General features: G+C 44.4%; 1 protein-coding gene across 4 annotated transcripts in view; it reads right to left on the bottom strand.

Moving 5' to 3' along the window:
• The window catches only part of LOC119958122 (signal transducer and activator of transcription 1-like), a 58291-nt gene that overhangs the window by 32021 nt on the left and 13110 nt on the right, over positions 1–13160 (bottom strand). For all 4 annotated transcript variants that reach the window (XM_038786374.1, XM_038786376.1, XM_038786375.1 and 1 more), the window contains 6 exons: positions 7116–7202; positions 6623–6701; positions 5964–6046; positions 1155–1306; positions 913–1071; positions 251–343 (listed from right to left, as the gene is read on the bottom strand). In XM_038786374.1, coding sequence (XP_038642302.1) covers positions 251–343; positions 913–1071; positions 1155–1306; positions 5964–6046; positions 6623–6701; positions 7116–7202 — 653 coding nt within the window. The remainder of the gene's footprint in view (positions 1–250; positions 344–912; positions 1072–1154; positions 1307–5963; positions 6047–6622; positions 6702–7115; positions 7203–13160) is intronic.

The raw sequence follows: 13160 nt of genomic DNA, 5'->3' as shown, positions 1-13160 counted from the left end.
GCACCTCAAACAGTGCAGCACTGCCTCAGACACTCGAGTGCTAGCCTGGATTAGGTGCCGAAATCTAGGAATTGGGATTTGAACGGACATCCTTCTGAAATCAGAAGTGCGTTACTACGGGAAGTACCCCACTGAATTACTGCTGCATCAATTTCTCGTTCCACACACAAGGCCCCAAACAAGAATTACAAAAACAGTCCAGTATTTTAAACATCATTGCACTATCACGGAAGGCGACATCTATACTCACCGTGGCTTAACTGAAAACTGAGAGCTTGTCTTCAATACCAGAGGCATCTTACCCTGAATAGGCATACAAGGTTGGGTCTCCACAACAAATGCACTATATTTGTATAAAAAAGTGAAAGTATTTTAATTAAAGAAAATAGCGAAAACTCCATCATTAAAAACAGCATTAAATGTTATGCTCACATTAATTTAGATATTTACATTTGTAGCTCCAACCCAGCCCTCTCCCAATTAAGGGGCAATTTAGCGTGGCCGATCCACCTACCCAGCACATCTTTGGGCTGTGGGGGCGAAACCCACGCAGACTCGGGGAGAATGTGCAAACTCCACACGGACAGTGACCCAGAGCCGGGATCGAACCTGGGTCCTCGGCGCCGTGAGGCAGCAGTGCTAACCCACTGCACCACCGTGCCACGCCCCCCTGGGGAAATATCTTGTGGGTCATTTAATTCAATTAAAAGCAGCAAGAATTCAGTGATTCGAGGATGCAATCACATTGTTGGCTAAAATTATTAATACTGGATAAACACAACTCTTGCACCATAGCATAAAATGTTGCACAACAGCTGACACAGAATAAGCTTTCAGACACAGTATATAGGTACTAAGGAAATGCCTCAAGTGATGTAAAATCAAGTCAATCTCCCATGGTCTGACCAGTACCTTTGTATGAGCGAGGTTAGCAGACCTATGGCTTGTTTCTCCAAATCAGGTCTCTGCGTTTTAAAGGGATCCTTATCATAGGTCAGTTTAATTCCCAGCTCCTCCAGTTTCTTCAGCAACCTTTTCACTTGAAACAGACACAATGCAGTTGCAGTAAACCTGTAAGATAATAGAGTTGGAGTTATGGGGTAGTGGAGATCATCGGTACCAACGTGTGTGTGTGTGTCTACCATTCTGCGTACCACTTCTCCAGTAGGTCCAAGCTAACGTCCAACGGTGCACCAATGCATGCCTTCTGTTGCCGCCGTTTCCACTCGGCCAGATCTTCTTTCACCAGCGTGTCCAGCAGTTTCACCGCTTCTTTTAGAAGCTCACTGAATTTCTCAATGACTTTCTGCCAAAGACAAAAATCAGAACATGTCAAACAGGATGAATTAGTCATGGATCTTTCCGCTCTGGGACCAGGGCTCAAATTTCAGGCCACTAAGCTGAACATCTCTCCCTGCTGACTACATGGATCCTACTTCAGAGTTTGGAAAGTCTCATTCGAGCCCATAATGGGTCACAAGCTGCTGGTTAGTTTAGGAAACACTGGGACAAAATAACATGCCAATTCATGGTCTGATCAGCTGAATCTAAATTATATGTGGAACTGAAATTGGTGAGGCACCATCCACACTTTTCTTAAACAAAATATCAAGTGCAAACAATTAACAAATGCAATTGTTTCGTCATTGCAACTGTGCTGACGATATGAAAGGAAGTGCATAGAAGTAGCTACTAGAGCCTGACTGTGAGGGATACACGTTAACAGCAAAGACGGTTAAACTAAAAAGTAGGACTTCAAAGGTAATAATCTCAGGATTGCTACCAGTGCCACAAGCTAGTCAGAGTAGGAATGTCAGGATAGATAGGATGAATACGTGGCTCGAGAGATGGTGCGAGAGGGAGGGATTCAAATTCCTGGGGCATTGGAACCGGTTCTGGGAGAGGTGGGACCAGTACAAACCGGACGGTCTGCACCTGGGCAGGACTGGAACCGATGGGTGTTTGCTAGAGCTGTTGGGGAGGGTTTAAACTAATGTGGCGGGGGTTGGGAACCGATGCAGGAAGTTGGAAGGTAGTAAAACAGGGGCAGAAGCAAAAAGGAAGTAAGGGGGAAAGTGTAAGGCAGAGAAACCATAGTCAAAAATCAAAAAGGGCAACAGTACAAGGTACAGTGACTGAAGGGAGCTCAGTGAATAGGCCCAGTAATACTAAAAGGAATAAAACTGGAAGTAAAAACATAATTGGTAAGCGACTGGTAATTGGTAAGCAGATTGTTACAGGGTTCAAAATATGGGTTCAACGACACGGAAAATTAGGAGAACAGTTAAGAGGAAATATAACTTTGGAGAGGTTACTGATCGAGGTGTTAAGATTCAAAACAGAGGTAAAAAAGCCAACACAAGCGTACTTTACCTGAATGCTCGTAGTATTCGGAATAAGGTAGATGAGTTGATGGCGCAAATCACTGTGACTGACTATGATTTAGTGGCCATTACTGAAACATGGTTAAAGGATGGTCACGACTGGGAGTTAAATATCCGAGGGTATCAAACTATTCGGAAGGACAGAGTGGATGGTAAGGGAGGTGGTGTTGCTCTGTTATTTAAGGATGACATCCGGGCAATAGTAAGGGATGACATCGGTGCTATGGAGGATAAGGTTGAATCCATTTGGGTGGAAATCAGGAATAGTAAGGTGAAAAAGTCACTGATAGGAGTAGTCTATAGGCCACCAAATAGCAACGTTATGATGGGGCAGGCAATAAACAAAGAAATAACTGATGCATGTAGAAATGGTACAGCAGTTATCATGGGGTTTTGAATCTACATGTCGATTGGTTTAACCAGGTCAGTCAAGGCAGCCTTGAGGAGGAGTTTATAGAATGTATCCGCAATAGTTTCCTAGAACAGTATGTAATGGAACCTACGAGGGAACAAGCGGTCCTGGATCTTGTCCTGTGAAATTATTGATTCATGATCTCAGTTAGGGATCCTCTCGGAAGGAACAATCACAATATGGTAGAATTTAAAATGCAGATGGAGGGCGAGAAGGTAAAATCAAATACTCGTGTTTTGTGCTTAAACAAAGGAGATTACAATGGGATGAGAGAAGTACTAGCTAAGGTAGACTGGGAGCTAAGACTTTATGGTGGAACAGTTGAGGAACAGTGGAGAACCTTCCAAGCGATTTTTCACAGTGCTCACCAAAGGTTTATACCAACAAAAAGGAAGGACGGTAGAAAGAGGGAAAATCGACCGTGGATATCTAAGGGAATAAGGGAGAGTATCAAATTGAAGGAAAAAGCATACAAAGTGGCAAAGATTAGTGGGAGACTAGAGGACTGGGAAATCTTTAGGGGGCAACAGAAAGCTACTAAAAAAAGCCACAAAGAAGAACAAGATAGATTATGAGAGTAAACTTGCTCAGAATATAAAAACAGAAAGTAAAAGTTTCTACAAATATATAAAACAAAAAAGACTGGCTACGGTAAATATTGGTCCTTTAGAGGATGAGAAGGGGGATTTAATAATGGGAGATGAGGAAATGGCTGAGGAACTGAACAGGTTTTTTTGGGGTCAGTCTTCACAGTGGAAGACACAAATAACATGCCAGTGACTGATAGAAATGAGGCTATGACAGGCGAGGACCTTGAGAGGATTGTTATCACTAAGGAGGGAGTGATGGGCAAGCTAACGGGGCTAAAGGTAGACGAGTCTCCTGGCCCTGATGGAATGCATCCCAGAGTGCTAAAAGAGATTGCTAGGGAAATTGCAAATGCACTAGTGATAATTTACCAAAATTCACTAGACTCTGGGGTGGTCCCGGTGGATTGGAAATGAGCAAACGTGACACCACTGTTTAAAAAAGGAGGTAGGCAGAAAGCAGGAAATTATAGGCCAGTGAGCTTAACTTCGGTCGTAGGGAAGATTCTGGAATCTATCATCAAAGAAGAAATAGCGAGGCATCTGGTTAGAAATTGTCCCATTGGGCAGACGCAGCATGGGTTCATAAAGGGCAGGTCGTGCCGAACTAATTTAGTGGAATTTTTTGAGGACATTACCAGTGCAGTAGATAACGGGGAGCCAATGGATGTGGTATATCTGGATTTCCAGAAAGCCTTTGACAAAGGTGCCACACAAAAGGTTGCTGCATAAGATATAGATGCATGGCATTAAGGGTAAAGTAGTAGCATGGATAGAGGATCGGTTAATTAGTAGAAAAGCAAAGAGTGGGGATTAATGGGTGTTTCTCTGGTTGGCAATCAGTAGCTAGTGGTGTCCCTCAGGAATCAGTGTTGGGCCCACAATTGTTCACAATTTACATAGATGATTTGGAGTTGGGGACCAAGGGCAATGTGTCCAAGTTTGCAGATGACACTAAGATGAGTGGTAAAGTGAAAAGTGCAGAGGATACTGGACGTCTGCAGAGGGATTTGGATAGGTTAAGTGAATGGGCTAGGGTCTGGCAGATGGAATACAATGTTGACAAATGTGAGGTTATCCATTTTGGTAGGAATAACAGCAAACGGATTGTTTAAATGATAAAATATTAAAACATGCTGCTGTGCAGAGAGACCTGGGTGTGCTAGTGCATGAGTCTCAAAGCTGGTTTACAGGTGCAACAGGTGATTAAGGCAGCGAATGGAATTTTGTCCTTCATTGCTAGAGGGATGGAGTTTAAGACTAGGGAGGTTATGTTGCAATTGTATAAGGTGTTAGTGCGGCCACACCTGGAGTAGTGTTCAGTTTTGGTCTCCTTACTTGAGAAAGGACGTACTGGCGCTGGAGGGTGTGCAGAGGAGATTCACTAGGTTAATCCCAGAGCTGAAGGGGTTGGATTATGAGGAGAGGTTGAGTAGACTGGGACTGTACTCGTTGGAATTTAGAAGGATGAGGGGGGATCTTATAGAAACATATAAAATTATGAAGGGAATAGATAGGATAGATGCGGGCAGGTTGTTTCCACTGGCGGGTGACAGCAGAACTAGGGGACATAGCCTCAAAATAAGGGGAAGTAGATTTAGGACTGAGTTTAGGAGGAACTTCTTCACTCAAAGGGTTGTGAATCTATGGAATTCCTTGCCCAGTGAAGCAGTTGAGGCTCCTTCATTACATGTTTTTAAGATAAAGATAGATAGTTTTTTGAAGAATAAAGGGATGAAGGGTTATGGTGTTCGGGCCGGAAAGTGGAGTCCACAAAAGATCAGCCATGATCTCATTGAATGGCGGAGCAGGCTCGAGGGGCCAGATGGCCTACTCCTGCTCCTAGTTCTTATGTTCTTATTTATGTTCAATGCAGGGCTTTAAACAGGACAGAGAACTTCCACAGTTGGAATTTACTGAGTTTAAGTGAATGAACAAAATGGCACATTTCTATACTTCAGATCACAACATCTACCAATTTATACTTGCATTTCCTCAATACAAAGATTTGAATGATTCCACTTTTACAAGGAACAATAATTAAACATGCAATAAAGTTTTAGACCCAACGAGACTAGAAGCCTCAGATTCCAGAAATATGGGCGGCACGGTAGCACAAGTAGATAACACTGGCGCTAGTCCCAGGTTCAATTCCCTGCTGGGTCACTGTCTGTGTGGAGTCTGAACGTTTTCCCAGTCTGTGTGTGGGTTTCCTCCGGGTGCTCTGGTTTCCTCCCACGGTCCAAAGACATGCAAGTTGGGTGGATTGGCCATGCTAAATTGCCCTTAGTGACCAGAAAATGTTTAGGAGGAGTTATTGGGTTACGGGGATAGGGTGGAGGTGAGGGCTTAAGTGGGTCGGTGCAGACTCGATGGGCCGAATGGCCTCCTTTTGCACCGTATGTTCTATGTCTAAGTTTATCTACTAGGCAAGACCAGGAAAATGCTGCGATACAACTGCCAAATTAGTCGACCTCAGTAGGGGAGTAGGGATGCGATAATTACCTTCAGTGCCCTGAGCTACGTGACTCAGTAGCACACTTTCCATACCAAACAGCAGGGAAAGAGAGAATGACTTACTTTCCTATTGCTGTCCAGGATATTTAGCATATTCTGGAGCACTTTCATCTCTTCCTCAACTTGCTTCGGGGAACTGTGCGATTCTAAAAAGACAATGAAATTGACCATAAACACTTGTACAGCAAATACATTGAAGAGAGAATTTTGTGCAGGGTGTGACCAAGTTTTACAGCTGGTACTCTCCAGCACTGATACCAACTGGGGACGGCCCCATTTCAGGAAAGGAAAACCTTCTTTTCTGGTGGTTATGAATGGTAACAATACGATCCAATCAATCAATTCAAAATGGCAATATTCCTTTGGCACATCATCAAGCTCTCTTCGAAGCACCTCAATTCACTGCTGAGTCCACCACTCCTTCCTAGGGCAGTGTGTGCTGAAAGTAGGATACATATGCCAGCTGCACACGTTACCCTTTTTGGCACCACTAATGGCTAAGAACGAGGACCAATTGCAAAGAAACAATCAGAAACAATCGCATTAAAATTGATAGTGTCTCAGCCAATAATGCGCTCACAAAGGTTATTAAAGGGCACAATGCAACCGTCCCAGCTGGTGGGGTCACTTTATCATCGACTTGACAACCCTACTGATTATTCACACTGCTGGTGGTAGGATTCATGGAGACAAAGTTGAACTGGAGGCCCAAAGCCACTCACCTTGAAACTTGCATGTCTTGTATTTGAAATCAAATTCATCCTGTTGTTCCTCTAGGAATTTCAACTCTTGCTCACATGCCTGTATACGACAGTTTCAGATACAATTAGTAATGGTTGGGAGTCAGTTTTTCCCTCTATATTAATCTTCAATCTGCTAACTGGTCCACAGAAATCCTGCCACCCTGTGTTGACTGGATTTTTCTGCTTCTAGTTCATACACCTGACCATGTGTCAATGTGATGGTAATAAATCGATGCAAATATCAGGCATGGTGTTATTACTGAAGTAATTGCAAATTAAAATATGTCCCATTCTGTATGTGACCTATTCTACTTTTTTCTGCCTAGTCTATTTTTCCTTTTGGGGGGAATCTTTACCACAGCTTACACAAAAGTTTTTTTTTTAAACGTAGAAGAGGGAAGGTTACTGACAATTCAAGGCAAGCGTGTGAAAGGCTGCACAAATATAGCACGCGACCACATGCGGCACTCACTTGCACGCCACTTTTCAAGCCATTAATTTTCTGTTCCATGTCCTGGTGCCTTTCAAAGTCCACAGGCTGAGATGTGTCCAAGACAGTCTAAAAAGAAGAAAGCAGCGGTCTCAACATTCTGATCAGAGGGCTATGTCAGAAACAGTTCCATCAAATAAACCAAACTTCAAGGGATGGTAGAATAGTCCACGGCACTGCAGAAGCCTTTCAACCATAAACATTGTATAAATTTCATCAGGAATAGGTACTTTTCTTCCAAACACTTCCCTGGACAGAATAATTCCCCTTCAATTCTTTTGTCACTGACCCAGATTTTTGATTAAATTCTACCCATCTTGCATTTGCTCTCTCGTGTCAAAGGGCATAGACTATTTTACAATGCAAAAATAGGCTACTTTACAATACAAATTCACATCCACTTTGAGCAAGGGTATGACCACTACAACACATGTCACTGAGAGCTCAGAACAGATAGAGAGAGATTATTTTGAGCTTGCGGTCTTTAATCTACCCGAAGATAACCACCATTTTTCTTCTGGAATAGTCCCACAGGATCAAGGCAGCATGGGCGCACAGTGGATAGCACTGTGGCTTCACAGCGTCAGGGTCCTGGGTTCGATTCTCCACTGGGTCACTATCTCTGCGGAGACTGCACGTTCTCCCAGTGTCTGAGTGGGTTTCCTCCGGGTGCTCCGGTTTTCTCCCACAGTCCAAAGACGTGCAGGTTAGGTGGATTGGCCGTGATAAATTGCCCGTAGTGGCCAAAAAGGTTAGTTGGGGTTATTGGGGATAGGGTGGAAGTGAGGGCTTAAGTGGGTCTGTGCAGACTCAATAGGCTGAATGGTCTCCTTCTGCACTGTATGTTCTATGTTCTAAGGATGGCTTGCTTCCACTCCAGTTCGATAGGTTGGGTTGCTGTGGGAGTGTATTGGAAATAAATCTTGGTTTTCTGGGTGTTAAGTGAAAGGTCCATTTACCCTGATGCTTCAGAGTGGGTGACAATAACATGGAGCTCAGTTTCCAAGCAAGTGCGTGCACAAGCAGTATCTGAAGTTCTGTGAGGGAGGCAGTGGTGATTGTGGATTGAAAGTGGTGTACGAGTGCGTGCACAAGCAGTATCTGAAGTTCTGTGACGAGAGGCAGTGGTGATTGTGGATTGAAAGCGGTGTACGAGTGAGTGTACAAGCAGTATCTGAAGTTCTGTGACGAGAGGCAGTGGTGATTGTGGATTGAAAGCGGTGTACGAGTGAGTGTACAAGCAGTATCTGAAGTTCTGTGACGAGTGGTGATGGTGATTTTGGATTGAAAGCGGTGTACGAGTGAGTGTACAAGCAGTATCTGAAGTTCTGTGACGAGAGGCAGTGGTGATTTTGGATTGAAAGCGGTGTACGAGTGCGTGCACAAGCAGTATCTGAAGTTCTGTGGTGGGAGGCAGTGGTGATTGTGGATTGAAAGCGGTGTATGAGTGCGTGCACAAGCAGTATCTGAAGTTCTGTGATGGGAGGCAGTGGTGATTTTGGATTGAAAGCGGTGTATGAGTGCGTGCACAAGCAGTATCTGAAGTTCTGTGATGGGAGGCAGTGGTGATTTTGGATTGAAAGCGGTGTACGAGTGCGTGCACAAGCAGTATCTGAAGTTCTGTGATGGGAGGCAGTGGTGATTTTGGATTGAAAGCGGTGTACGAGTGTGTGCACAAGCAGTATCTGAAGTTCTGTGATGGGAGGCAGTGGTGATTTTGGATTGAAAGCGGTGTACGAGTGCGTGCACAAGCAGTATCTGAAGTTCTGTGATGGGAGGCAGTGGTGATTTTGGATTGAAAGCGGTGTACGAGTGCGTGCACAAGCAGTATCTGAAGTTCTGTGATGGGAGGCAGTGGTGATTGTGGATTGAAAGCGGTGTATGAGTGAGCGCACAAGCAGTATCTGAAGTTCTGTGATGGGAGGCAGTGGTGATTTTGGATTGAAAGCGGTGTACGAGTGCGTGCACAAGCAGTATCTGAAGTTCTGTGATGGGAGGCAGTGGTGATTGTGGATTGAAAGCGGTGTACGAGTGCGTGCACAAGCAGTATCTGAAGTTCTGTGATACAAGGCAGTGGTGATTGTGGATTGAAAGCGGTGTAGATTGAACAGTTTCTCATCGGCGCTGTAGACCATCTCCACACCTGCTGACAATTTGCTGGAGGTGCAGTAAGAAAATGGAGAGAAATGAAGCAGCAGCTTTGACACTGGACATCTCAACCAACTGTCTGCATCGGAACAAAAAGAAAGAGCCCGCTTCGGTTTACAATCTGGTATTTTTTTCTTCTTCTTTCCTGATCTACAATCTGTGGAAAAATCTAGATGTCAGTCATCTTTAAAGCTTGGTTTAAATTCCTGGACTCCCCTCCAGCCAGAGCACAGGTGACAACTGCACAGAGGATGGTTGTCAACTAAGTGAATGCAGTCATCCTGAAAACTTGTATTTGACAGCAAACGAGGCAGCAACATATCGATACATCAGAAGCAAAATGAAGCCAAGGGTGCTCCTCACTTTCTTTTTACGACACAGCACACTTTCTCTGAAGGGAGAGACAGACAAGTACAATAAAACAGGCACCAAAGCATTCAATCCAAGTTGTTCCTCTTTCTCATGAAGTAGGGGTCAGCAGCTATTGTTGGAGAGTGTTCTCTATCCTCAAGAACCATTAACTAAACATTTCTTCAAATAAAAACACCCCCATGGAATGCCTCTCAAGAAAAGGCCACACCATAGATTATATTTGAACGTTAATATTGTGCAAACCTTTCTTTCCAGTGAAGTGGGGTTGATATGAAGCAGTCTGATCCCACATGGGTACCATGTACAACTGTGCACTGGAAGCGACCTCAGTCAGTGAAAGCTGTGTACCATGTCCAGCTGGTACCTTGTTGCCCAAAACATTGCTCTTACAAACTTGCAGTAGCTACACACAACTCCACAGCAAGAGGTTTCCCCAGTGTGGCTTGGAAGTATCAGAGATCATGAAGGCTCCATGCTGCAGTAACTATCGGTGCTACGGGAAGCTTTCCCGTATGTCATGCGCAGATCATCATGGAGCTGATGGCACAGCTATGATTGCAGCCTCCAAGACAGGCAAAGAAAGTCCAGATTGCAATGTTCTTTGTATACAACGGTCCTGGTTCAGGAGGTGTGCACATCACACCAGAGAGGTCTGTGTACCTGCATGTGAGGCCCCATCATGAAGTGGCACTCCTAATGCAGAGCAAGGGCAGTCTGGGAGTGAACGCACCAGAGGTCCACCTACCCAAACTTGCTGGGTGCCATTCGCATTGCTGCAGCGATTTGCCACTTTATAGACAAACACCGCAAGAGGAACAACGATGCAAAAAGTACATCAGGAAACCAAAAATTTTTTTGCACTTGTCAAGAGGAAGAAGAAGGCTTATGTTAGGATGAGACATGAAGGCTCAGTTAGGGCACTTGAGAGTTACAAGTTAGCCAGGAAGGACCTAAAGGGAGAGTTAAGAAGAGCGAGGAGAGGACACGAAAAGTCGTTGGCGGATAGGATCAAGGAAAACCCTAAAGCTTTCTATAGGTATATCAGGAACAAAAGAATGACTCGAGTAAGATTAGGGCCAATCAAGGATAGTAGTGGAAAGTTGTGTGTGGAATCAGAGGAGATGGGGGAAGCATTAAATGGATATTTTTCGTCAGTGTTTACACTGGAGAAAGACAATGTTGTCGAGGAGAACACTCAGGTTCAATCGACCAGGCTAGATGGAATTGAGGTTCAAAAGGAGGAGGTGTTAGCAATTTTGGAAAATGTCAAAATAGATAAGTCCCCTGGGCCAGATGGGATTTATCCTAGGATTCTCTGGGAAGCCAGGGAGGAGATTGCAGAGCCTTTGTCCTTGATCTTTATGTCGTCTTTGTCGACAGGAATAGTGCCGGAAGACTGGAGGATAGCAAATGTTGTCCCCTTGTTCAAGAAGGGGAGTAGAGACAACCCTGGTAATTATAGACCTGTGAGCCTTACTTCGGTTGTGGGTAAAATGTTGGAAACGGTTATAAGAGATAGGGTTTATAATCATCTTGAAAAGAACAAGTTGATTAGCGATAGTCAACACGGTTTTGTGAAGGGTAGGTCATGCCTCACAAACCTTATTGAGTTTTTTGAGAAGGTGACCAAACAGGTGGATCAGGGTAAAGCGGTTGATGTGGTGTATATGGATTTCAGTAAGGCGTTTGATAAGGTTCCCCACGGTAGGCTATTGCAGAAAATAAGGAAGTATGGAATTGAAGGTGATTTAGCGGTTTGGATCAGTAATTGGCTAGCTGAAAGAAGACAGAGGGTGGTGGTTGATGGCAAATGTTCATCCTGGAGTTCAGTTACTAGTGGTGTACCGCAAGGATCTGTTTTGGGGCCACTGCTGTTTGTCATTTTATAAATGACCTGGAAGAGGGTGTAGAAGGATGGGTTAGTAAATTTGCAGATGACACGAAGGTCGGTGGAGTTGTGGATAGTGCTGAAGGATGTTATAGGATACAGAGGGACATAGATAAGCTGCAGAGCTGGGCTGAGAGGTGGCAGATGGAGTTTAATGCGGAAAAGTGTGAGGTGGTTCACTTTGGAAGGAGTAATAGGAATGCAGAGTACTGGGCTAATGGCAAGATTCTTGGTAGTGTAGATGAACAGAGAGATCTCGGCATCCAGGTACATAAATCCCTGAAAGTTGCCACCCAGGTTGATAGGGCTGTAAAGAAGGCATATGGTGTGCTAGCCTTTATAAGCAGGGGGATTGAGTTTCGGAACCACAAGGTCATGCTGCAGCTGTACATAACTCTGGTGCGGCCACACCTGGAGTACTGCGTGCAGTTCTGGTCACCACATTATAGGAAGGATGTGGAAGCTTTGGAAAGGGTTCAGAGGAGATTTACTAGGATGTTGCCTGGTATGGAGGGAGGGTCTTACGAGGAAAGGCTCAGGGAATTGAGGTTGTTTTCATTAGAGAGGAGAAGGCTGAGAGGTGACTTAATAGAGACATATAAGATAGTCAGAGGGTTAGATAGGGTGGACAGTGAGAGTCTCTTTCCTCGGATGGTGATGACCAACACGAGGGGACAAAGCTTTAAATTGAGGGGTGATAGATATAGGACAGATGTCAGAGGCAGTTTCTTTACTCAGAGAGTAGTAGGGGTGTGGAACGCCCTGCCTGCAACAGTAGTAGACTCGCCAACTTTAAGGGCATTTAAGTGGTCACTGGATAGACATATGGATGAAAATGGAATAGTGTAGGTCAGATAGGCTTCAGATGGTTTCACAGGTCGGCGCAACATCGAGGGCCGAAGGGCCCGTACTGCGCTGTAGTGTTCTATGTTCTATGTTCGAAAACCATCAGTGCAGAAGGTTCAAAATTCTCCCAAACAGAACAACTTTAAAATGCACGATATCAGTTTCTGTAGGTCAGCAAGGCCGATGGATTAGCCTCAAAAAATACTTGCTGGAAAAATCTGGCATGCTGAGATTCAGGCCAGTCAGTGGCACCTTATATAAAAAATCATCAAGAGTGGGTAATGCTACAGTTCATACTTACACTGGAAGGAATATGCCCGCAACGCCTCCACTGGGAAAATCACATTTTTGCGCGATTGTTACTGTAATCAGACACAGGGCTGAATTGGAGATCCCGACAGACCAAGGTGACAGTGAAGAATTGCGATTGTGTTGCTGGGTCCTGATGCAAGGCTGCGGGCAATGCTGTTTGCCCAGAGTAATGAGCATCAATGGCCAGATGCATATTCTGGAAGTGAAACCACTTTGTTCCCAAAACAGTGCCACTGAGGGTAAAGGCTTTTAACGGTGACGTGCGTGCAATCAGTAAATGCTCTGTGCATTGGGGAATACAGCCAAGTGGTAGAAATAGAAGCATTGAGAACAAAAGTAGGGAATTTATACGGAGCCTTTCAAAAGTTCTGTTTAGTTCACAACTGGAGTATCACATCCATTCTTTTTTGTTATAAATTTAGATTACCCAATTATTTTTTTCCAATTAAGGGGCAATTTAG

Source organism: Scyliorhinus canicula, chromosome 28 (genome assembly GCF_902713615.1).
Source record: "Scyliorhinus canicula chromosome 28, sScyCan1.1, whole genome shotgun sequence".
NCBI classification, from domain to species: Eukaryota; Metazoa; Chordata; class Chondrichthyes; order Carcharhiniformes; family Scyliorhinidae; genus Scyliorhinus; species Scyliorhinus canicula.
This window is presented reverse-complemented; position numbering and strand designations above follow the sequence as displayed.